The following is a 26,918-nucleotide window of genomic DNA, read 5'->3' as shown; positions in this document are numbered from 1 at the left end:
GTTGCCCAGTCAAGCATTAAAACAACCACAGCATCAAAAGACGACGTATTTGAGAAGGAGAAGAAAGTCTTTGAAGACTTCATAATGGGAGAAATTTTATTTCCTTATAAAATTAATATTTGGCACTGCTTATCTGGCAAAACCACTTAACTGAGACCCCCTCTTTTGCCCCTACCCCTACCCCAAAACCATGACAACTGTCAATTCACAAATAGAAGAAAGCCAAAGGTCATTGACTAAAGTATTTATTACACATTATTTGCCCTGCATTAATCAATTTTTTCCCTCTTGTTTCTGTTTTGTTGGTGAGGCCCTGCTACCCTGGAAATCCCAATTTGGCCATTCCCACCTGCTTCCTGCTGCAGTTATGGCTTCTCTAATTCTCCTCCAGCTATTCAAAGTTTGAAGAATGGCATGCTGAAAAGGGGCAGCCCAGTCGTGCTCAGAAACAGGCATGCATAACGCTACTGATGTCTGGATTTTATGACTGTTTATAGGTCCCTACTTCACCTCAATGACAAGCCTCTTTGCTGGGCCCTAGTGCATCGACTACCATTCAGTTGTGTGTTTTCTAATCTACAACAGAGCCCAGGATTCTCAAAACCCCATACTTGCACAGTACAGCCACAGCCTTCAGCTTCAGCAAAGCACTCCTGCATATGCTTAACTTTAAACCCACAAGTAATCCCACTAAACCCAGCGGAATCACTGAAGTAGCGGATACCCTCCTTAACACAGACTAAGTTCCTCATTTCCATAGCACATACGGGAGAGGGAATGCAGAGTTTCTTTCCTCTAAGAAACTTTTCCCTCCCACTGTAAAATAGTTAAACGCATAGTTGATAAAAACCATTTATGTTTCAATAAATTAAAGCTAATACTTCAAATGAAAATCTTTGTCAAGCAACGCCATGCTGTTCAAAATTAATGATTTGTTTTTCAACAGGCAATTAATGGATTCCATTTTCCCCACTGATCCATGAGTATATTCCCCTAACATTAATGGAAGTCAAGTACACACACAAATATAGAACTACTAAGCATACATGCAGTATAAATTTTCTTTAGTAAATATAACGCAGGGAATCCAGTCTACATACAAGCAGTTTCCTCATTCTGTACTTTATGCCAAGTTGCTTCCTAAAATACAGATAAGGAACATGACAGATTGGAATGATATTAAATAATTTAGCAAAGTAATAGTCTGTTACATATTTAAGGGCTGAAAATGGGTCATGTTTGTAAACAAATCTTTCAGTTTTATGTCAAAGCCTGCTTTGGGCTTCCTTTTTATCAAAGAAAGCTCATGGAGTAATGGCTTTGCAATCAAAGTTTCTCAAATTTAAAACACAAATCTAATCACCAAAAATATCGAAGTACACCTAAAGTATCAATTTCATTTAATCTTTTTCCCACAAGGATTGAGGATTTCCCAATGTACCATAAAATGTAGGCAAAATGTAAAACACATGCTTTAGGAGAAAAGAGAAAAGGAGAGCTGCAATGGAGCGGAGGGATTGGCATATTTGCATTATCTGTCAGTAGGAAGTGCTTCGAATCATCCAAAAGGGCATAGTATAGAATTGCCACCTTTGAGGTGCAAAAAACCAGGACATCCAGTGTGATCCTGAGCCCATAAAACTAGACAGCTGTTAGTGTGTTCTGAGCATCCTTACAGTTTTCCAGGGGCAGCTACCCCAAGAAATGGATGATCCTGGGAAAACTTGGACACGTAGCAACCCCATGCATTAGCCGTTATCGAGCATGATCATTAGGTTTCTTTAAACCTAACAGAAACCATCATGGGCAAGAGGTTGTCTGTCTGTCCTACATACTCTGCTTGGGGGCTGAGCCAGAGCTTAGGGGGGAAATATAATAGTAATTAAAAGCCCTAGGGGACTTTGGCTGAAGAAAATCATGTAAGGCTGGGAGGTGTGCTGGGTATTAGGCCTGGGTCATCAGCACCTGTGGCATTGTGGCTACGGAGCAAGATCTTCCATTTTGAAGCACAAGCTGAGGAGAGGCAGTCATCTAGTAACAGCGGAGGAAGAACTGCTAGCTCGAAGGATCCACTGACTAGACTTCTATACTGCTGACAAGCCAGAAGTATTTGATTCTGGAGAGACTCTTGCAGTCCTATTCCAATTCTATAGGATCCTGGTGGTATGCACTACATTATAGGCCACACTAAAGACTGAGACAATAATTGCTGAAGATGAACAAGCGGGAAAAAAAACGAACAAGTTTATAGGAGTGCACTAAAATACAGCATAGGAGTTATTAAAAATGTAGGATTTTAGCATAGCAGCGAAAAGTTTGTGAATGTCTATATAGGAAGAACATGATGATAGATTCGTTATCTAATAGCCTTTATTTAAAAATTATTTCAGAGTATTTACAGTATTTTCTTTATTTTCATTAAATATAAATGGTTGTTTACTAAGCAAATTGTGTGGTACCACTGGATTGAAAACAAAGGCACTATTTGCTTCCATAAGAGAAGGTTGATCTTGTTAGGGTGAGTTAAGTAATCCTCAGCCATGCCACAGACTTCCTGGGCAAACCAGTAGGGCTGAAGTTTCTAAACCCAACTAAGCCATTGATTTCCCTGCATGGGTGAATTCCCATAATACGTACGCAAAAGGAGAATGAATTAAAGAAGCCTGTGCCCAAAGTCACAAGGAGGAAAGGAGCTGAAGGCCTTCAGGCCTCTCTCAAGTCAAAAGACACTCAAAGGTGGAGTAGTATATATGGTTGGGATCCTGGGACCAGCACATGGCTGGTGTTTCTCTCACAACACCACAAGCCTCAGTGCTTTTGCTTTCATAACAAACTTCCAAAACTATGCATTTCACTGCAAAAGGTTTGGACAAGCATAGTCCAGAAATGACTCAGTCCTACCAGTCTCCACATACATGCAGAAGCGGGCAGACAAGTATACTTCTAGAAGTGAAAAATGTTACCTTGGCCAGAAAAAAATACACACTTGGTAATGTATTTTACATCATGTGCAAAGATAATACCAAGGCAAACATAAGCATATAGTTACAATGCTTAGTTGTGCTTTTCTGCACAATCTGTAGCTGTGTGCATGTACTCAAAATTAGGGCTGTCAAGTGATTAAAAAAATTAATCGTGAATAATCACACTGTTAAATAATAATAAAATACAATTTAAATAGTTTTAGATGTTTTCTACATTTTCAAATAGATTGATTTCAATTACAACAGTGAGCACTGTGCACTTTGTATTTTTTTATTACATATATTTGCATTGTAAAAAATAAAAAACAGTATTTTTCAATTCACCTAATACAAGTACAGTAGTGCAATCTCTATCATAAAAGTTTAACTTACAAATGTAGGCTCTAAAGTTTTACATTGTTTTATTTTTGAATGCACTTATTTTTTGTACATAATTCTACAAGTTCACTCAGTCCTACTTGTTCAGCCAATCACTCAGACAAACAAGTTTGTTTAAATTTGCAGGAGATAATGCTGCCTGCTTCTTGTTTACAGTGTCACCTGAAAGTTTAAACAGGTGTTCTCATGGCACTGTTGTAGCTGGCGTTGCAAGATATTTACATGGCAGATGTACTAAAGATTCATATGTCCCTTCATGCTTCAACCACTGTTCCAGAAGACATGCGTCCATGCTGACGACGGGTGCTGCTCGATAACAATCCAAAGCAGTGTGGACTGATGCATGTTCATTTTCATCATCTGAGTCAGATGCTACCAGCAGAAGGTTGATTTCCTTTTTTGGTGGTTTGGGTTCTGTAGTTTCCACATCCAAGTGTTGCTCTTTTAAGATTTCTGAAAGCACACTCCGAACCTCGTCCCTCTCAAAATTTTGGAAGGAATGTCAGATTCTAAAACTTTGGGTCGAGTGCTGTAGCTATCTTTAGAAATCTCACATTGGTACCTTCTTTGTGTTTTGTCAAATCTGCAGTGAAAGTGTTCTTAAAATGAGTAACATGTGCTGGGTCATCATCAGAGACTGCTATAACATGAAATATATGGCAGAATGTGGGTAAAACAGAGTCGGAGATATAATTCTCCCCCAAGGAGTTCAGTCACAAATTTAATTAATGCATTTTTTTTAAATAAGCATCATCGGCATGGAAGCATGTCCTCTGGAATGATGGTCAAAGTATAAAGGGACATATGACTGTTTAGCATATCTGGCACGTAAATATCTTGCAATGCCAGCTACAAAAGAGTGCCATGCGAACGCCTGTTCTCACTTTCAGGTGACATTGTAAAGAAGTGGGCAAAATATCGCCTGCAAATTTAAACAAACTTGTTTGTCTGAGCGATGGGCTGAATAAGTAGTAGGACTGAGTGGACTTGTAGGCTCTAAAGTTTCACTTTTTTTTTTTTACATAACTGCACTCAAAAACAAAACAATCTACATTTGTAAGTTGCACTTTCACGATAAAGAGATTGCACTACAGTACTTGTATGAGGTGAATTGGCAAACAAAAGAAATATTTTTCATTTTTACAGTGCAAATATTTGTAATAAAAATAATATAAAGTGAGCATTGTCAACTTTGTATTCTGTGTTGTAATTAAAATCAATACATTTTAAAATGTAGAAAAACATCCAAAATATTTAATACATTTAAATTGGTATTCTATTGTTTAATAGTGTAAGTAAAACTGCGATTAATCACGATTAATTTTTTTGAGTTAATCGCGTGAGTTAACTGCAATTAATTGACAGCCTTAACTCAAATCCCTTAATTATTCATTACTGTATTTAACATCTCCCCAACCTTATTGCAGGCTGTTCCAAGTTGTGGGGAGGGCAGACTAACGGAGACTACACTTTTGTGGGGAATTTTCAGCTGCAAGAGATACTAAAAGTGCAGGTAGTGGCTTTGACTGTTAAAGATAAACTCAGAACACAAGCAATCTTCCATATGGCCTTTTGAGCATTTAAAAAATACATTGCAGGGAAATTACTTAAGTGTTGTGTCCAAAAATGGTCTTGGAATGAAAACATTTAAGTCTCATTCTCTTTGTAAGTTTTAGCAAAGTTTTGAAATAACGAACAAATCCAATTGGTTCTCTGAGTAGGTGAGCATGGTAATGTTTTGTCTGCACACATCAACCTAAAGCTAACTGCTAGTGAATGTCTCCTAGACGCAAACCTATTTATTCTTTATTCATGTTCAAGAAAAAGCTAGCAACTGAAAATTCCAAAATATTTCAACCAAAATAGTTCAACAAAAATTTTGCTTTGGTCAAATGGAATGTTTTGTTCAACCTGGGCTAGATTCACAAAACAGCGAAAGGAAGAGGAGGAGGCAGCTCCCTTATAGCGTTCAGCCCAGCGGTTATGGCACTCACCTGGAATGTGACACACCCCAGTTCCATTTCCCCCTCTGCCTGATGCGTAGAAGGGATTTGAACATGGGTCCCTCACCTCTCAGGAGAATGCTGTAACTACTGGCCATTGGGGTTGTCGGGGATGGGTGTCTCTCATTCTCTCCTGTTGAAGCTTTTAAAATCTGTATAAATAATTAGCCACTGGGGCAGGAGGGCTGGAACCTGGGTCTGCCACCTCCCATGTGACCAAAAGCACCCCTGTATTCACACCCTACATATTATTGTAATGGTCTTTGTGCAAAATATACCTTGTGAGGTATCATTTAAAAAACTAACACCACAATGGTCATCAATATCCTTCTGTAACATATGAACAAAACGCAAATTAAGAGTTCTGAATAAAGTGAAATTATGACTACACTGTGTTTACCAGACAAGTCTGGGGGTGGGAGTAAACCCACTTCTGAAAGACATTCTTTGGCAGCAAAGGGGAGCAGGAACCAATCAATCTGCATTTTAGCAGACAACAATGCGGAACCTCTTTCATTCACCATGAGTCTCCAGATCTCCTCCTTCACAGCTGGAATTAACTTTATCTAGAGATAATCTCCAGGAAAATGCATTTCAAAGGGTGACTGGACTATAAAAATGAGGGGCAAACACACTGCAGAGTCTCTCTCTATTACCCAAGACAAAGGAATCAGCCCTTTGACTTTGAGGGAAGAGTCTGACCTGAGAATTTGGTCAGTCCTGTTGCTGGAACCAAGTGTTAAGGATTTTACCTTTAATCAAATATAGCTTGTTAAGTTTTTGCTACTGGGAAGCGTTTCATCTTTATTGTTCTGATAACTATTTCTGATTTTAATATCTTATACTTGTACTCATTTAAATCCTCCCTCTTTATACTTAAATAAATTTGTTTTATTTTTAATCTAAACTAATCTGCTGTTGTGTTTAAACTGAACTGCTTGGTACCTCCAGTTAAAATAGCCAACTGTTGAATATTGACCCATTACAGGAGTAATGGACCGTTAATATCCAGACTGCCCAGGAAATGGCTGGACAGCGCAGAACACGTTTTTGGGAAAATCTGGGTCTGGGAGTTTGTTGGGGTCATCCTGCAGGTAGTAAACAAAGCTGCTGGAAGCCAGCGTGTGACTGGTGTGTTGCTGACAGGTTGCTGGGGTCAGAGTTGGTGGACCAGGGCTGCAGCTATACACACACACACACACACACACACACAGGGTGTGACCTGCATGCTGTTAGACTGTTTGTGAGTGGCCCTGGCTGGGAGCTACACAGAGGTGGAAGTAAGCAGGTACGGGCGGGTACGGAGGACCGGTAAGAAAAGGTGCAGTAACTACTGGCAAGAAAATGGAGCACTCTCTCCCTCTCTGACTCCGCCTCCTGGCTCCAGCAATATTGAGGGTCCGAGCCCAGCTCCACAAATGTTCGAGGCCGGGTCTCCCCCCCGGCCCCCCTTTGCTGCCCCCATGCACCTCCCTGGGTCCCGGAGCACAGTGTTTGTCTCTCCCTGTCCCCTGCAGCTCCATGCTGCCTGCCCGCGTTAACTGTTGCCACAGGGTCCTAGTGCCTCCCTCTACTACCGCCAGGGCAGTCTGCCCTTCCCCCTTGGAGCCTTTCATTTTCCAGTGGGACTCTCCACCGGTACAGCTGCCCCCCTTCCCGCAGTCACTGCTCTTGCCCCACGCTGGGCAAGGGGCAGCCCCAGTGAGGCTACGGTGAGGGGCAGCAGCAGGGAAGAAGGCGCACATGTGATAGGAGCCCCCCCCCCCCCGGCATGGCACCCACCACAGGGGAGGCGAGGGGGATTCCTGGACCTGAGAGGGGCCCTAGGAGCACATGCAGTGATGGGGGGGGGGGAAGAAGGGGGTCCCTACCCCAAAGCTCACTGCTGCCAGCAGGGAGAGGGCTGGGGGGAGTGTCTCTCTCTGGCTCCAGTCCCAGGGCAGCCTGCCTGCACCCCAAACTCATCTCCAGCCTTGCCCCACCCCAGAGCCAACACCCCCAGCCAGAGCCCTCATTCCCCTGCACCCTAACCCTCTGCCTCAACCCTGAATCCCCTCCCACACCCCAAACCCCTCATCCCCAGCCACATCCCAAATCCACCCCCAGCCTCACCCCACAGCCCTCACCCCTGCACCTCCCTCCCTTCATATCCCCTCTTATCCCCAAACTCCCTCCCAGTACCTGCACCTCCTCCCTCCACACTCCCTCCCAGAGCCTGCACCCCAGTCCCCTGCCCCAGCCCAGGACCTGCACCCCAGACCTCCTTCCTCACCCAAACTCCCTCCCAGAGTCTTGGGCAGGTGGGGGATGGAGTTGGGGGGGGGGCAGGGGCAGGTTCTGGGCACCATCAAAATTTCTACAAACCTACCACCCCTGCTGGCAAGAGCTGGTGCACCATACCGGGGTGGACCGGCTTCCTGAGGCAACAATTTAAAGGGCTGGAGCCCAGGGCCCTTTAAATTGCTGCCAGAGCCCCGCTGCCAGAGCCCTGGGGTAGCGGCTGCGGGGCTCGGGTGGCGATTTAAAGGGCTCAGGGCTCCTGCTGCCGCTACCGCCCCAGGCCTTTTAAATCACTGCTGGAGCCCCACTGCCACTACCCCAGCATTCCAGGTACAATTTAAAGGGCCCCCGGAGCCTGCCGGAGCCCTGGGGTAGCGGCAGCAGGGCTCTGGTGGCTATTGAAAGGGTTCGAGGCTCTGGCTGCCTCTACCACCCCAGGCCCTTTAAATAGCCACCGGAGCCCTGCCGCCGCTGCCCCAGGGCTCCGGAGACTATTTAAAGGTCCCTGGAAGGCAGTGGCAGCCGGAGCCCCGGGTCCTGCTGCTAGCGCCCTGGGGCTCCGTCGGCAATTTAAAGGGTCGGGGCTCTGCTGCGGTAGCAGCAGCTAGAGCCCCGGGCCCTTTAAATCGCCCCATTTAAATTGCTCCCGAACCCCAGGGCTCCCAGCCACCTCTGCAGCTGGGAGCTCAGGGGGTGATTTAAAGGGCTTGGGGCTTCCAGCTGCTGCTACCACCGCCCTAGCCCCAGGCCCTTTAAATCCTGATTTAAAGGGCCTGGGGATTTAAAGGCTCCGCATCTTCCGGTGGAGGCCCCGCCCCTCCTCAGGATTCTGGAGTACCGGCAAGTGCTTTAAGTTACTTTCACCCCTGGAGCTACAACAACAAAGCATTGAGAGGCACCCAAGATTTCAGGGCAGCTGCAACTTCTCACTGGTCTGGATTGCCTGGGTCTTCCACCTCCCATGCCAATGGCCTGACCACTAGTCGACAGAGCCATTCTAATTCTCTTACTGGCCCAATGAATAATTATTTATACAAGTGAAACAAGAGATTGAGAGAGGCCTGCCCAGGATATCCCATAACCCAGGGGCTAGGGCACTCTCCTGACAGTGGGTGACCCAAGTTCAAGTCCCTCCTCCACATCAGGCAGAGAGGAGAACTGAATGAGGGTCCTCCCACATCCTTATGGGTGCCCTAACCTCTGGGCTAAAGGTTGAAGGGGAGATGGAGGCAGCACATGCTCCCCACCCTCATTTTGTGAAAGGTGCTGAAGTCGTCTCTGCCCCTGCCCCAATATTGTTCCAAACCATGTGGCAAATTCACATCTAATTCACTAATAGTTTTGGGTCAACCAAAACTGAATTTTTTGGGCAAATAAACTATTTGCCAGACAATTTCTCCCCTCCTCTACATAGGACTATGCTGCCCCCCTTCCCGCAGTCACTGCTCTTGCCCCACGCTGGGCAAGGGGCAGCCCCAGTGAGGCTACGGTGAGGGGAAGTGGCAGGGAAGAAGGCGCACATGTGATAGGAGCCCCCCCGCCCCCCCGGCATGGCACCCACCACAGGGGAGGCGAGGGAGATTCCTGGACCTGAGAGGGGCCCTAGGAGCACGTGCAGTGATGGGGGGGGGGGGAGGACTATACAGTTATAAGACTGCACAAAAAACCTTGTACGAATGTACATATGGACAATTGATGCACTCAATTCTGAATGCTTTATGCAATATTTACTCCTGCAGAGCATTTATTTATGGTAGTAAATATAATTTATGTGGTAAGTTAATTTACAGGATTGATGAAGCAAAAATGTGGTAAAAAGTGATTAAAATACTTCCCTCCCCCATTACAGATTTACAAAAGAAACTTGCAAACATTTCATATATGTGAGGAAGGAAAGAAAGCAGAGCACCAAATACTAGCAAAATGAAGAGCTAATTCCTTTTCATTCTACGTAAGCATGTATGACATTCAGAGAATCACAAACAAGCCTATGCTGACCACAATAATGTAACAAGGAAATTATATGAAACACAGATATTACTTTCAAAACTTATTTGTAAAGAGTCATTGTATATTATAAGAAATATTCATAAAAAGGTGCCTTAGTTCTCTTCCTGTAACGTTTAAATACGGAATACCACATCCCATGAATAAAGGCCTTAAAATAATGATTAAATGTGACATAGCAAATGTGTCCTCAGCTGAAAATTGGAATTGCTCTCCCACTAGTTTTCTACACCCTTTCTACCTATTTTTAGGCACAAGCAATTTCTGAGCATGCAAATAATTTATGCACACAAATTTGTGTTTCCTGAGAATGTACTGCAAATGCAAATTGTTTGCTTAACTTTACATACTAAATTAGGTCTGCAAGACAAGTCTGTGTTGATATGACTCACTGAAAAAAAAATTATATATATAAATGCAACCTCCATGCAAATTAGTAGACACAAATCTGACCAAACAGCCTAGAACAGTTGAATTACCAAAGAATGTATGAGCTTCTTAATTTCCTACAGCAACCATTTCTACTAAACACAATAAAAACTTAAAAACCTAAAATTAAATGGTGTTAAATTAAAAAAAAATATTTTTTTCTGCTCTCAGCCACATAAAATATTAATATGTGGAATGTTAATTGAAAACATTTTCACTATTAACAACCTTAAAAATGTTCTCAACATTTTTGTTTGTATCATCTTACTATTAAGTTTGTGAATATGTTCATTTGGCATATGTGTACAAAAGCTTAAAGAGACTGTTGGTTTCGTTTAGGATTCAATATTAAAATAATCATTACAAAATCCAAAAATAGATATGTTTACAGTGAATATTTAGATATAAATAGAAATGAAAATAGTTTTTAGTTTGGAATGTTACATTCACTTGTAATATCACAACCCTAACATTGTAATAGTTGTGCTAGTGCATTGGACCCAGAAAGCAAAATAGATTAGCACCTCACTGAAGTAACAAAAGTGAAGCTATTTATTTTCACTGCCAAGCCGAGTGAAATACAAGTAGTCAAGAAAGAGCATGAATGGATAAATATGTATTAAATCTGAAAGAATTTTTAAAATCTAACAACCTAAAAGGTATTATTAGTAGAAAAAGGCAGGCACTCTTAAAATATATATTTTAACCTAATAAAACATCATACCGTTATAAACACTAACCTCTTTATATGCAGAGCATAGATATATTATGTTTACATTTGATAAGATTTATTATGGTCATTTGTCATATACCAATGTGAATCTTTTCATGATGACGACGACTTCAAATCTTCATCATGAAAATTTCATGATGGTATATGGCAAAGATGAGTTAAAAACAAAAACAAAAAAACCCCCAAATCTCCACCATAGCTAATTCGAAGCCCAGTTGAAACAGGAGGAGGGTTGGTGTCAGGCTGGTGGCTGACCATGAAAACTCACCATAAACTGACACTACGAGTCCTCAGATGAATCAAGAGAATGAGGGGGTATTCTAGAAATGACGCACAGTGCCCCGAGTGCTGAGGATAGAGAAGCCAATGCAAGGAGAAGTGGTGGGATGTCATAGGAAGACACATTAGCATGTGATGTGATAGAGACTGTGGCACTGAACAGAGCACCTTTTAGGGAGAGGACTCAGAGCAACCCCCCCTTTTGATGGGGTTAACACAAGGAAGAAGATGGAAACTTCAAATGAAAGGCCAAATTCTCTCCACTATATCATAAAAACACAAAGGCTGAAGACAGAAGTTTCCTGCTCCATTTCTCACTCCTGTACAAACTCCCCCAGAGGTGCTGCTCCATGTGTTTTCTACAAGCAGGGGAAGGAACTGAGGCGTTTTCCAGCTCAGGTCTTTGGGTCTATGTGTCTGTGTGCACAAACCCAGTAATCCAGCAAAATAGACGTGCTATTCCAACATGCAGATACCTGCATGTATCACAGTAATGAACTCAGCAGAGGACCACTGCAGTTAAAATATGGGCACACATTAATACTGCTTTGTCACATGTATGCCTGTTTGGAGGGCATTTTTACAAGGAGGCAGAATTTGGCCCAAACTGGTCCCATCAAAAATAGACTAATGATCCTAGCATGTTTCCATCATAAATCATGCAAATAGATTATTTTCCAAGCAAGAACGTGTAAAATCTCCCCCAGGGTTAAGATATTTTTCCTACATATGATATCTGTGACATATTTTCAGTAACTTAAATTAAACAAACCATTACCTGCTGGAATAAAGCAGAGTTCCATCATGTTGATATTGTTCATCTACATACAAAGAAGAAGAAGAAATAGTGGTTGCTAAGGAAGCTGCTTCAAATAGAGATGGAGTGCTTGGCACTAAATCTGGACGGTGCCGTGAGCCTAATACTGCATAGGAGAAAATACATATGTTTTACTGTATATTCATTTTTAAAACTCATTTCTAATACAACTACCAGGGAAGTTATTGTTACTCCTGGGGAAATTCTGCACCCAAATAATTTAAAATTATGTGCACGATATTTTATTTGTCAAAATAACAATCACAAAAGTTTCAATTATTTTGGTAATTTATTTCAAAATACCTGTCAGCAAGTATGTCTAACAGTACTGACAACAAAAAAGATTCAGGAAATGTTTTTTGATAAATAGTTTCCTTACTAGGCATATTAATACACAACTTTAAGTAATAATTCATTTAAACTCCAATACAGAAATATATTTCCTGCACCCCTCAGAAGCAGTGCAAAGGCTTGGGGGAGTCAGGGGTAATGGAGGAGCTGAGGGAGAGCGAAGTAATTGCTGAGAAGGAGCCTGGGAGTAAACCTGGAAGGTTGTTGGGTGTGGGAAGTATGGAGCAGATTTTTTTGGTGGGGTGCTGGGGGAGGGATTGTTAGTGAGTCGAGAGCCTCCCCCATGCAGACCCTGGCTGACCCCCAGCCTCTCCTATTCAGTCAGACACATCTGCCCCTGACCCCATGTGTCCCTGCACCCCCACTCCCATTCAGTCCTGGCTCAGTGCTCTCCCTCCACTAGCTCCTGTGCCCACACCCCAGTCTGTCCCCCCACTAGCCCTTCTGAACCCCAGTCTATGTACCCCTTTCTGTCCATCTCCCCCGCCCCCCCATATCCCATGCCTCCTCAACTGGCCCTGCAGGCAAGGCACTATGAGGAAAGCAGCCACTGCCCCTCCTTCGCCCCCTCCCCAGCTGGCTGCCCTCTCTTCTGGTGCCTCAACAGCCCTTGGTGGGCAAAAGGTGTATTTGCAGCATCTCCTCAGCAGAATCTATTTTCTGCAAGGGGTTGAGGGGTGAGGTCTGCAGGGGACATGAATTCTGCATGTGCACAGCAGCATAGAATTCCCCCAGGCATATTATGTTATATTCTATCAGTATCTAAACAAACACACATGCACACACTGTAACAATACTAATTTTCCAGAAGCAATCTAACTCATTTAACTGATGACAGTAATAGTTAATGAGGTTTAGTCAGTGATGCAGGCACACTTCCACACCCCTGTAAGCCTCTTTAAAGCCAAAGAACATGCCTACGCAGCTAGCCAAGACATTTAGCATAATCTAGGTTCTCTATTTTGAACAACTGTGGCACAGATACCCAGGTTAACCATTCCAAAATATTACCTTCTTCATCAAGGCTGGAAAAGCTTTGTCCTTCAGTAAGCATGTCATGCTTTTCATCCTTCCATTCTTGGCTAACAGCAGATACAATTTCTTGTGATGTTGCCTTTAGGGCTGCAATGGAACTGCATCGTCTCTTGGAAGGAGAGGACTTTAGAGCTGCATTAAGAAAAGAGTGCAACGAACAAAGCTGGTAAATTATAATGTTTTACTCATCTTTCACAGAGTGCATATAGTTTTACTAACTACAAACCGCTTTCTAAATGCAGATCAAGAATAAATCTAGATAAGAACATTTTAACATATACCAGTTTTATTCTACAGAGTCCACATTAGACATTGTCTCTCAAAGTCTCAATTGAGTTTTTATGGTCTTAGGGCAAAAAAGGCTACAAATGGGATCTACCTGTTAATTGTTTTGACATTTCCTACACTGCAAGTCATAACTTGAGTATCTGCCTGTAAAAGTCAGAGAAAAAGAACAGAATGCAGGATAACGAAAAGAAGGAAGAAGAGAAACAGCGATTGAGTAAGCAAAAAATAATCAAGGCTTTGGGCATTATCTGAGGATTAGGGACAACCTAAGATTGTTTATAGCCTGAGGACATTACTGCTATACTGTGAAAATATTTATCCTGCCTTATGATTGCCACTGTAGTTATGCACATCAATATATGTTTTGGATAAAACAAACGTTTCCAAAATATTACTGACTGACATGTTCACTAATGATGTTATGCAGCTGATCCATGAACATTCCTGATAGTTTATAATGCCGAGCAGGACTTGCCTTGAATACACTGGCATACTAGACAAACACAGGATCAGATCCTCTCCACTATTACTCTCCCAAATTTGGTCCTTTGTCAATGCAATTTCCTCTCCTAAAAGGAGGTCAACCATTTCTGTTTGTGTGTTTAGTTCCCAAATGCATTAGAGCTCCTAGACACTGCCTGCAGCAACTCGCACAGAAAGAGAGTTCTGGAACAAGATAGATACCAGAAGAACCAACTGCATATAGCTAAAAAGCTTGTGACCCTCTTGGAATGAGGAATCAGATGCACAGAAACTCAGCACCAAAGACCCAGAGCTACTCCAGAACCCCTAGAGAGGATGTCACAGGCAATGGCTATGCTAACGCTGAACTGGCCTATGCCTAACACAGTCCCTGATGGTCACTAGTTTTTGTCTGTTTAAAAGGCCAGGTAAACTCTTGTTCTGTGCATTGAACACTGGCGTGTGACATTGTAAAAGCATATTGACAGATTTGTGGTTAAGGCGCTGGAGTAAGACTGCTTTCCTACTATGCAAACAAGATTTTCTTCCTACCGTGATCTCCCTGCATTGCAAAATGAACTATGGGACTCAAACCTCCATGGACCCACAATGGTGAGCAACAGAATTCAGCCCGTTCCATCTCAAGACGGGCAACACATTTCCTTCCAAGGACCCTGACTGAAAAGGCCCCCTAATCTCCCATCCATTTCCCAAGCCATCCTCCCAAAATGAGCTACTGACATTGCTAGAGCTCCAAAGCACTATGTTCATACAAATTAATAATAATCACTGAAGTCTTCTAGGAGTCCTACAAGCTTACTTCTTCACACAGGATGCCACAAGACCAAGTGCCAGAAAGAAGCTTCCTACAGATGGTGAGGTTGCTGCCTTTACAGTGCTTACAGCCTCCGCTACCCTGAAAAGCTCAAAGTCGAAACTTTGCTCCTCATCCATAGGGAACTTTGCACTGCCATTAGGATCGCTGGGATGGCCAGCTGACAGCATCCCCAATGCACAATTATTTTAGAAAAGCTACCTGTCCTAATGGAAGCATACTAATAGCTTCTCAGGATTAGCTGGAAGCGAAAGGATAGCAGAGTAATATCATCAGAGACCGTTACCATAGAACACAGCAGAACCGCTGATGAACAAGGGATCCAGCAGAGGGACCAGAGGATTGAAAGTTTTTAGAGACATTCTCAGAGGAAGCTAGCAGCCTTACATAATTTGGCTAAATAGGACATTCTGAATTCTTTATTTTGCAAAAAAATGAAAATGTCCTTAAAACCTTTAATCCATATACAAGTAGATACACAGTCTTGTGTCAAGAACAAACCATGAAAAGAACCATCAGATACACCACACGTTAGAACTTTAGATATGATTAGTTCTGAAAAGAAAGAAGATGGAAAATTATGATAACTAAGAAGAATGAGCCCAAAAAGGGACAGAAGGCAAATACTCAGAGTCTTTCAACTTAGTCACCAACAATATATGGTCTTCCTGGAAATAAGACAGGAACAGACTGAGAACAGACCAAGGTCTGAGAATAGCCCAACTAGTAACCAACAAAAATGAATATTCCAAGCATAGTCACACTGTAGTCATAGGGAAAGGAAACAATACTGTTCCATGACAATGCCTTATCAGAGTGGGCTAAAAGATTTACCATTAATTTGATCACTGTCACCCTTAACCATTACTACCCAGAGATTCTCTTTCCTATTACCTCTCTGAATTTCAGGTTACACTACCTCAGATATATTAGCTTACATTTCCCCCATGCTGAATAACATTTTATTATTCTCACTGTCTAGATCCCTTTGCCAGGAGAAGGGCTTTTAATTGTGCATTTTCCCAGCACCTTGCAAAACAGAGCCCTGATTTGGGCTGTTAGGTACTCCCATTAATGTATGAAAACGTCATTGAATTTCATGAGTTCAATCAGATCATCATCCACATTTGGATCTTTCCAAGCATAATTTTTGAATTCTGGTCTGCTGGAGAGTAATACTATTGTCCTTAGATCAAATGTAGATGAATAAAGGCCAGTACAAGGTCAAAAATATTGACTTCCAGTGCTTGAATTTTTAATAAAAATAAAACCTGAATTGAACTTTTGATGGAAAGAGCCAGTAAGAACATGGCTTGCTGGAATCAGATTTTACCAGATAATCTCTTTATCTCATAATGAGCTAGTGACTGACCAATTTTCATCTGTAATTGTATACAACCAAAATGGCTTTAATATTATGTAAGCCTAAATCTTCCTGCGGATACAATTACAAGTGAAAAGCGTATTTAACTCAAAGAATTTTAAAAGGTATCTGACATTTTCAGCTCTATCATACCTAAGGTTAATGTGAAAAACTTCAAGGGCCAAATCTTCAAAAGTGACCTTTAATTTTGCTCTGTTTTTTTTTCCAATACTCAAAAGATAATGAATTAAAATTGCATTCAAAAGTAGAGGCACGGTGTGGCCCCTTTGACAACATGGCCCATGCTGGCTCCTTGAACCTCTCAGACCACTCTATGAGTAAAGATTTAGACAAGAATACCGCTAGAAGAAAGGAAGACTGATGCTAATTCCATTTGCTGTCCGACCTGCCCCCTTATGAAGCATAGGCCCCAGGTAAATAATAGTATATGATCATGTAATTAAAGATTATAATATAAATGTATATGCACAAGAATGCAGAGATAAGACTGCACCCACAACCTTAACTTAAGCATTTTCTGACTTTTGAGGGCTTCAATTTGCTGCCTTAGCATTCTTTTAAACATATTATGCCATGAAAACAAACTACTACTCTGCATTTCTGCAGCTCATTCTAAGGATTACAAAGAACTTTATAAACAAGAATCAACAAAACAGCCCAAGACCCCTGTGTGCTGAGGAAGTACTTTTCCCCCAGTGTAATGAGGTGTTAAAAGGCTAAGTGACTTGCTTGTGGTCATACAGCAAGTCTGTGACTGAGTAAAGTATAGAACTTCTGATTCCTATTCCTATGCTTCAACCATATAACTACTTCTTCCCTTTTATGTATTACTAATGGTTACTTATGTTATAGTAGCAACCACCTGCCCTGATCAAAATTGGGCCCTATTGTGCTAGGCATTGTGTAAGCAGACGGTAGACATGATCCCATCCCCAACCAGCAAGACCAGTCTTCTTCATGTATACCTCGTCACACTTCTATAAAGATGCTTTTCAACTTTCTTATTAGCATGGGTTAGACTTGGACATTAGTAAATATCATTAGAGTTGCATGACAGCAAAGAGAAAAATCAACTATTTATTTATAAAATCTAACTGAGGGGCCTGGTTGCTTTCTTTTGCATATAGCACATTCTTGATGTGAATAATTTTAAAGAAAAATTCAAATACTATATTGTAGCTCTGCTCCAAAATTTAGATGCTGATCACATGTACACACGAGTATCAAAAAACATAACAAGAGAAATGTTTTCATGAAATTACATTTTGAAAATATTTCAAGTTTTTTTTTTTTAAAAACAAAAGCCCTTCAGTACTTAAAAACAAAAACATGAAAAGAACCAGCTTAATTTCACAGTCTAAGCTAAATGAAGCAAACAAGCAGTACATGTAGAGCTTAAGGATTTAATAGAATCTATATTAATGTAACCAATTTTGAATACATGGAGGTCAGACAGCAAAATTTTTCTGGAACAATCATGTTCCAAATTTTGATGAACCAGCAACCCAGACTGGGTACACATAATCCAAGGGCCAGACTGTCCCTCCCAAGCAGTGCTTAATTTGTAATGAAAGAGGTGAGGGGACTCGAGCAATTTTTTTTACTTTCATAAGTGACATAGCAAGCCTAGAGGTGCTGGGGCTATGAACGGCCAAGCCCAGAGGTGCCAGGTCTCAGCCCTGGTACAAATTAACCACTGCCTCCAGGGTTAAAAGCTGTGGGAGGGCACTTTTTGCTTGTAAATCTCCATAAGGAATTCCTCCAAGATTCTCCTGCATCATCCTGTTCACTCAACCCTTTCCCCCTTTGTGGAAAGCCCTTTGTAGGGCCCGGGTGGTGGTGTCCAAGAGGCGTCCTCCATGTGGGGATCCAATTAGGGAGAATCTAGGTCTAAGATCTTAGTAGCAACATATGCCTTAGGAACTTAATTATAACATATGCCTTTTTAGCTTGTGTAACAGGGAGATCTGTCCTTTTTAAGGAGTAGTGGGGATTGGAGCCATCCAATCTGTTTCATGACATTGCCTCTTTAAGGAATAGGTGTTTAAGGGAGCAGCAGACAAGCTTGGAGAATCAGAGCCAGATGGTAATCAGGGAGCTACCTCCTGAACAGGATAAAAACCCAGCCAGTAGCTGACTACAGGGGATAGAAGAGGTTCTGTGTAGCGGGGCTGGAACCCAAACACCAGTAGGCCCGGGAAATCTGCTTGAGTCGGTACCCAACCCCATGCAGGAGGGCTGAGGAATCCCTTAAACAGGGGTTCAGATTTAAGACTCCAGGGACCAGGGTTGGATGAGGCCTGTGGAAAAGACTGTCCAGAGAAGCCATGGTTTGCAGTGTGACTGACTGAGCTCCCTGCCTCACAGGTAACTGGAGGGGAAAACTTGGAACCTGAAACCCTGGAAGGAGGATGAAATTGGAAACCTCAAGAGGGAAGGGTTTGGACCTGATGGGCCAATGGAGACTGCACTTCATAAAGACTCAATAAACTGAACCCCAGGAAGGAGATGGTTACATTGAATACTCTGGGCTGTGAACAGCTACTGGGAGAACTAGGAGGGAACTGAGGGTGAGGAGCGTACAGGGTCAGGCAGTGCCACAAGGGGGCATGCTCTGGGATTGGACCCTGTCACAGCTTGACGGTTTCATTTTGAGCAATGGTAAGGAAGAAATTGAGTACAGCAGACTTGGAAACAAATCACTTTCTTCCTCTGGGACATTTGCAAATTCGTTTGTTTCTCTTGATAAGTGTGCCCAGACTATGATAAAAGACCTGCTGTACTCTGGCAGGGCTGTGGGACTATGGCAATATTAATTTGTTCTTCTCTTTATGCAGCACGATTTGGAATCAAGAAACAAAATATCTGATAGTTATTTCTCAAAACCTTTGCTGAAATCCAGTTTCCCACACCCAAATGGAAGGTAATTACTGGAATGTTATTTGTTCTACTCTAACTTTCTAGGTCTTCCTAGTTTCACTTCTTGTCTGGTTAGAGAGGAATGGGCTCTCACATCTTGTACTTTTGAATGTTATAGATACTCCTTCTCTTTTAAGTCAGAGAATCCAGTGCCATTTCAGAGGGTAGGGATGAGGGTGATAAATGTGGTTAATAAACCTTCCAGCAACATTTTAAATTTAATTCAGCAGAGTTTCACATTGCTGCCTGCAGTACTGGTGGCCCTCTCTGGTTACACAGATCTTTGTATCCTTAGTGAACTATTTTTGTAATCTTTTTGGTGGTGCTTTCTCATTTCTTCCCAACTATCTTCTAGTGACATGCCCATTAATCTTGAAATGAGTTAGATGATTAAAGAAAGGCAAAATGAAGGAAAAAAAAGTTGAAATGGGATTTTAATCAAAGAGGAGAGAATTTAATAATTTAGACACCTCCATCTTTCCAGATTCTCAAACCCCATTTTTGTTCTGCTAAAGCACAATAGAAAAGGAATCAGAGAAGGTCCATCCTTACCAAACTTGTCAGAGTTAGGGCCCAATCCTTCAATCCTCCTTTATGTGACCTAGACACATTCAAGTCAATGGGACTACTCACATGAGCCAGGGCTGCAGGATAGGGTGTTACCTATTAGCTCTAAATGCCCTTGACCATCATTTAAAAATAAATCACAAATGTCCTAATTTCAAAGATACTGGGAAAGCTCCTAGTGGCTTCAGTGATTGGAAGGTTTGGGCTCTTAGTGTTTGTAAAGTGCTGAGAGATCCCTAAATAAAAGGTGCTATTCTACAGGAGTGTAATACACTATAAAAGAACAGAGTATGAAGTTGTCCAGAGGGCTTACAATGACAAACCCTTACCTTGAACTTTTTTGAAAACCCTCGAACTCATGAACTTTAAAAACCTGTCTGCATAAAAACTTGGTCTGTGGACTGAAACAGTGTCCTAAAAAGACAGAAAAGGCCTTAAAGTTACACTCTTCATATACAATTCAAAATGAAATGCACAAGAGGAAAACCTGGAATGTTTTGGGTAAGTTATATCATGCCCCGTTTGGGAATTCATGCAAGGAGATCTAGGATTTTGCCTTCTCAGAGGTTACTGTATAATTACTACACTCCTCTGCCACCCACTTTATTTTACTGTAATCTTGATAAAACACCAGTCTAATTATTTTAAGCATTCAAGATAATTTAGAAATAATTTATAATTTATAATTTATTCGATTCATATTTTACAAAGTCTTGCTCATTTACAAATGTATCATTTCCCTTTTCGGGTAAAAATCTCAACAACTGAAGGCTCAATATTCAAACATGGGTGCCCTAAAACGACCAAATTCCTTATCTGAATGCTTTAATCAAGCATTGATGGGCACTTAAAATGGCAGTGCGTCTAAGCACCCATTTAAGCACTGAATACTGTGGGGCCAAATTCTGCCCTGCATTACATCCTTTGCAACTGGACTGATGTTGATTCAGGGCACAATTTGAATAGTTAATTAACTTTGAATTAGCGTTTGGGATGTATTACTCCATCCCCGTTTTAGTTGTATTGTGAGGATAGTTTTGTGTAACCCGGTACAGTGTAGTTATAAGGATGATCTGGTCACCTTTGCATGTGTCTCTGTTTTTCTTTTTATCTTTTATTTAAAAAAATTAAACAATCAGTAAAATAAGATGGACATATATGTCAGAAATCACATAACTAAAATCACTAAGGAAAACATACAGAAAAAAAATCACATCTAATTGCCTCTATACCACAGTGATGGGTGGATTATAAACGTAATAGCTCGCTGTCTTAAACAAGAATCAGAACTCTATTATGAAAAATGCTGATAATTTAAAAAGCAACTTACCCCATCATAAACAAGTGCTTTCCAGGAATGTTCTAGCTTCTTCATTAACCTAAGCAATTAAATCAAAAAAACTTTGTGGAATTCCCTCATCTTGCAATCTCAGAATACTCTATTAAGATAATGGCTTTAAATATAGCAAAATATTTTCATTCTAAACTGCCACTTACCTGTAAGACTGTAGGATATCAATAATACCCATAAATAGAAGCAGCTTCTCTCCTTTATGGCTTTTAGCTGGAATGCCTCCCATTCTAATGGCAACAAAATAATTTTATTAGATATTGTATTTTACAGACTTTTTTAATATCACTATTTAGAAGGTGAACTGCATTTACTACAAAAAAAAAAAAGCAACATTAAGGCTAGTTGTTGAATGCAAGCTGCCCAGGGGCTTCTTGCTGCCTCACCGGGAGCAGGGGTGAGGTGGAGGGGGGAAGCAGCCCAGGGCCTCTTGTCCCTGGGAAACAGGGTCCAGGTGCCCTTGCATCTCACCTCCTCTCCCAAGCCATTAAAATCATGAGACAGCCAACATTCCCAGCCGGGAGTGGGGTCCAGCTGCCCCAGCTCTGGGGGCAGCTGGGCTCTAGGTGCCTGGCTTTCTTGTCAATTTCCTGGCAGACAACAGCTAACAGCCAGTGTAAGAAATGCAGTGTCTACACAAAAACTGCATTGTCCTAACCATAGGTGCCAACTCCGTGCTTAATGTGTGCTTAGCACCCACTGGCAGCCAGCTCACACCTGCAGTGCCTGCCTCCCACCCACCAACAGCCCTGCTGATCAACTCCTCCCACCAGCTGCAATCTGCTGTACTGCGGCATGCAGGAGGCCCTGGGGGGGTGGAGGAGCAGGAATGGGGCGCGCTCAGGGGAGTGGGAGGAACTGGGCAGGAAGAGGAAGGTTGGGTGAAGATTTGGGGGAAGGGGTGGAGTGAGAGCTGGCCTGGGACCGAGCAGGGGTTCCCATGGAAAGGAAGAAGCCAGCGCCAATAGCCCTAACTACACAGACATAAGCCCTATGCCTCTCGTTGAGGTGATTTTATTATGTCAGTATAGCAGACAAGTTACATGAACTGGTTGAGCATTTCAGTGTGTACACCTCCACTGTTTTGTGGACAAAGCTGTGTAGTGTAGACAAGGCCTTAGAAGCCTACATTCTATTGACTTTCAATGGGGCTTAGGTTTCTAAGTCTCCTGGGCACTTAAAATTTTACCCAACATCCCTACTCGTGTAAATAATGGCAGAGGATTTTTGATGATCCAAAGTGGTCAGAACCTTAGCTTTAAGACTCATTGAAAGCAGGCCACTTCCAATAACAAAGTCCCCACCATCATGCTTGAGCATTGGTTCAGTATAACTCAGGTCATCTTGTATGCAAATTAGAGTGTAATATTGTACACACTGGGCACAATTCAGCTCTGTCTCAACTTATATTCTAGTGCTTCAAACATTTAAAGCTATATATAAATAATAATAATGCCCAGCCCTTATATAGCACTTTTTGTCAGCAGATCTCAATGTGCTTTACAAAAGGAGGTCAGTATTATTATCCCCACTTTCATATGGGGAAACTGAGGCACTGGAAGGTTAAAGTGACTTCTCCAAGGTCACCCAGCAGCCCAGTGGCAAAGCTGGGAACAGAACAGCATTATCCTCCCATTAATATGTTGTAAGTTTAAACCCAGCTTCATTAGCTTTAATGGTATTTATCTGCATAACTCCCTGGTTAACAGACAGTAAACCCTTTTCAATGTGAAATTAAGTCTCTATTATATCAAGGATTGATTATACAGAATAAGAATGCTAACTAACTCTCTTATTAGCACTGAACATGCATCAAAGATAGAATAATTTGAGGAGCCCTTGATTCTTGGAATAACAATAGTTGAAATGTATCATCCCTTTCTGTAAATTTATCTGTCACAACCTTAAAATTCTCTGTATGTCACAGCCTGTTGTCAGACATTAAGGGGATAGAAGTATTGTCTTTTGGATGTGATATAACCATGGTGATCAGCACCTCTGCTTTATTAAAAATTCCATGGCACTATTTGTAAGTGTAGGATTCTTAACATCAGTGTCCTGGCTGAATTCCAGCCTGGATAATTACAATCTGCCTATCTAAAATTCCTCTGCAGTTTCAGTTAGATAGGAAGAGGAGAGTAATATGTTCTAAACTGTAGTGTAGCATTTCTGTAAGCTGTTAAAATATCTGTCTTGCTCCACCTCAGCGGTGGCTGCATTTCAACACTTGGAGAAGCAATTCTTGTGTATTAAGTGAGTACATTTCTTTGGGATGACAGGCCCTACACAAATATCAATATAATCAATAATAGCTTTTGCTCACAGCGCATGACACTGTTTACAGTTAAACAGAGATTGTGTGGAGGTCTTGTAATGCAGAGATTGTGTGGAGGTCTTGTAATGACTTTCATTATATATAAGTGAGTTCACTATGTGCCGATAAATTGTTCTGAATTATAACTGCAATTGCCATCATGTATTTAAAGATGATGAATAAACTAATCAAAATTTTAATTTTCTGGTCTCCAGTGAACCTTGGTATGCAAGTTTTGAACACTTTTAAGAAAGTATTTAGCTTAATCCTTCAAATCCCTCCTATGTAATGCTTTCAAGGATGGGAAGCTACCCAGAGTTAGATTTAATACAACGTAGAACAGTTTGCAGAAATAAAATTTAGAAATTCCCAGTCAATTTTTAACAAGAGATTTTGGGGACTTACGTATTTGTAGCTTCTGTGATGACAGATTCCCCAGACTTTCCAGGACCCTGTATGGATTCCATGGCTGTAGAATAGAGAACTTTCTGTCCCCCATGACGTTTGGCATCAGATGCATTCTGGGAACTTTCCCCATCCTTCTCTTTTGTGATACTGTCCAATACATGGATCCCCAGCAGCAGACTATAATCCATGATTTTAAAGCTTTCCAGCACCTATTAATGAAGAAGGACTGCATGTACTGTAACACACACAAATGACTACACAATTTAATTTCTGCTGTGTAATTCAACCACTTGAGAAAATCCAAATAAAAGGGAAAAAAACCCATATAGGTATGTCAATATAATGGGTTTGACTAGGACAGTTTGCAAAAAGATTAACAAAAGTAATATTTTTGTACTAGCCTCCCACCTTCTGTCTGAGATTCCCAAATCAACTTACAAATGTTAATAAGCTAACCATCCTAGCACCCTCATTAAAAATGGGAAGCCTAAAGTACATAGAAATGTAAGGCCTAATGTAAGACTATTTTCAGTTGGAGAGTTTGCCTCACAAGCAACTCCATTTCATTTATAGTGAGAAAGCAGTTAATTAGTTGTCTTTTACTCTGAAGAACTATATACATTATTTTTATCCTATCTGATGTACTTATGGATGATCTGCTGTATATATACAAACCCAATGCTGAAAAAAATCCTTGGAGGGCGGATTTTCAAAAAGGAAAATGGGCAGTCAAGATGCCCCACTACCATGAAAAGTCAATTGGATTTGGCACCTAACTCCCATTTGTGCCTTTGACAGGCTCTCTGTAACAGGCCAAAACTGGCCAATATAAACTTTATACTTGATTTTTAACCAGTCTCCTCCTCTGGTCCTACCAATCACTTTGGCTCCCGGACCTTGACAGTTTCCACTTCCCCATTCTTGCAAGTATGTATAAGATTCTAATCTCAGTTGCACCAGTATGAATCCAGACGGACTCCATTAAAAGGAAAAACCTCTCTCTCTCTCTCTCTGAGTCAATTAACTGTGCATAGGATCTCCTTCAGTCCCCCTTTTCACATTTTAATACTATATCAGAATCACCAGCAGACAGGTATGAAAGCCCTGTTTGGCACAGGGATAGCAACCTATTTAACTTCCTGTAATCTCAAAAGGAAATATGGAGCAACATGTGTCCTTTTCTTCATGCAGCTCAAGAATGATTTAACACACCTTTTAATACAAAGATGTCTTACTGTTAATGTTGTAATTTTTGGCACTGAACTGCAAAATTTTATGTCATTTTACCAGGAACAAGAACAATTTGATTTTACAGAGACAACAAATGAAGCACAGTAACTCCAGGTGTGCCAATTCAGCCAGGCTTATCAGAGCCTGACTTAACTCAGTGTTTTGTGTAAAATACCATTCATTTATGAAACCCTGTGCACATATCTGCATTTTCAAAATGAGATCAGAAAAGATTTCAACATAGCTGGGAGGTATGTAACAGGGAAGGGGAGCTCCACCGCCTATGAATACATTTTATCTTACCAACCATTGACTGTAGACATGGATGTGGGGAAGCTGTTTTATTAATATGCACATTTCTAAAGCGCCCAACACTGTAATAACTAGAAGGCATACACACATACACACGATATTAGCATCCGTTCTATCCCCATTTTGAAACTCTCTTGCATCTCATGTTACTTTCCTGAATTAAATCACTTTTCTTGGCTGTCTTCAATGAGAAACATCAAGGCCTCCTTCTACCACTATTGTTAATGGGGGAAGGCTTGCACAAAAAGTCTTACATTGTACCCTAACTGCAGAAACGTCAGGTCTCACTCTGATCTCTGGGGGTAACACATGTAAAATGACTGAGCAAGTGGTGTGAATATAAAAGGTAACTGAGCAAAGTCAAACACATACATCTTGCAGAATTCTTCTATAAAGGAGGAACAAGTTGGCTTCAAAGTGCAAGAAAAGTGCGTCCACACACTCAAATGCACGAGATGAAGCTATCAGCACCCCAGCATATCCTCTGATCCTGCCAATATAGTCTTTTGGGCAACAATAAAGAATCTAGAATATCACATGACAAGATCAGAAAAATCTATTTCATTACACAGAATGTGGGACTGATGGGTCACTAAACACTTCTTTTATGGCACTGGGAATCTTGAACTGCAAAAACAGCATAGTTAAGGAATACAAGATCCTGTATTGTATGAATACATTAGAATACTAGAGTCAGAGGAACTCACACAAGTACAGTTTTCTTTGCCCCTGCCATAGTAAATAAAAGTTTATTTTAAAAACATTTATTGAAGATTTTCATAGGTTGCCTATTTTTATAAAAATAGATGGTACAAGACAACTTGTATGTGTTCCATTTAAAATGGAAAGAAAGCTGAAGCCTAGCATATTGCAAAAAAATAAATAAAAGGTAAATTAACATTTGCCCTTCTGAAAATACTACTCTGGTATTACAGCCAGTATCAGTGTCTACGTAAATTCTGATTTCATCAGCTAAACATGCTTGCGAAGATGGTGCCATTTTCATTTGTGCACTTCACTTTAAATAAAAAAATAAATCAGCTCACATTCTTTTGCTTTAATGAAATCTGTTCTTGCCCCATTCTCTACTCCCTTGGGATTAGATAGTTCATGGTTCCGCTGAATTAAAATCAAGGGTAACACCAAGTTAATATCTGATAGTCTCTTGAAAGACTATGGTGTATATCCAGCTTGCCATTGCAGAGGGATATATTGTGCAATACAGAAGAACTTTTCTAACTCTGACTGAAGCGATCCACCCCCATCTCCTTTTGCCCCTGCTCCTTGAGCTAAACATTGACTAAGTTTCATTGCTGTCTGCATTTTTGTTCCAGGATCACTAAAACTAACCATGTACTACTTCCTAGCTGCTCTAAATCTCTTGGAAACTGAAGTGAGCAAAGTGACATTTTTTCTTAGACAGACCCTCAGCCCATATTTCATTTTTACATGCAGCAACCTATCTGAACCCTACTGTAGCCGTTTGAATCCTATTCTTGCTCTCTAGACATTTAACTGCATACACCAGCTGAACAGATCCCAAATAAACTGA

The 26,918-nt window shown here is 41.2% G+C and overlaps 1 protein-coding gene across 3 annotated transcripts in view; it reads right to left on the bottom strand.

The window, feature by feature from the left end:
- The window catches only part of PIP5K1B (phosphatidylinositol-4-phosphate 5-kinase type 1 beta), a 153,467-nt gene that overhangs the window by 28,136 nt on the left and 98,413 nt on the right, over window positions 1–26,918 (bottom strand). For 2 of the 3 annotated variants that reach the window (XM_045021319.1, XM_045021321.1), the window contains exons 8-13: window positions 23,822–24,033; window positions 21,249–21,332; window positions 21,082–21,130; window positions 20,081–20,165; window positions 13,273–13,428; window positions 11,872–12,016 (exon numbers count right to left, since the gene is read on the bottom strand). In XM_045021319.1, coding sequence (XP_044877254.1) covers window positions 11,872–12,016; window positions 13,273–13,428; window positions 20,081–20,165; window positions 21,082–21,130; window positions 21,249–21,332; window positions 23,822–24,033 — 731 coding nt within the window. The remainder of the gene's footprint in view (window positions 1–11,871; window positions 12,017–13,272; window positions 13,429–20,080; window positions 20,166–21,081; window positions 21,131–21,248; window positions 21,333–23,821; window positions 24,034–26,918) is intronic. The other variant, XM_045021322.1, reaches the window with a different exon arrangement.

Source organism: Mauremys mutica, chromosome 6 (assembly GCF_020497125.1).
Source record: "Mauremys mutica isolate MM-2020 ecotype Southern chromosome 6, ASM2049712v1, whole genome shotgun sequence".
NCBI classification, from domain to species: Eukaryota; Metazoa; Chordata; order Testudines; family Geoemydidae; genus Mauremys; species Mauremys mutica.
The sequence above is the reverse complement of the archived record's forward strand: the minus strand, read 5'-3'. Positions and strand labels throughout refer to the sequence as shown.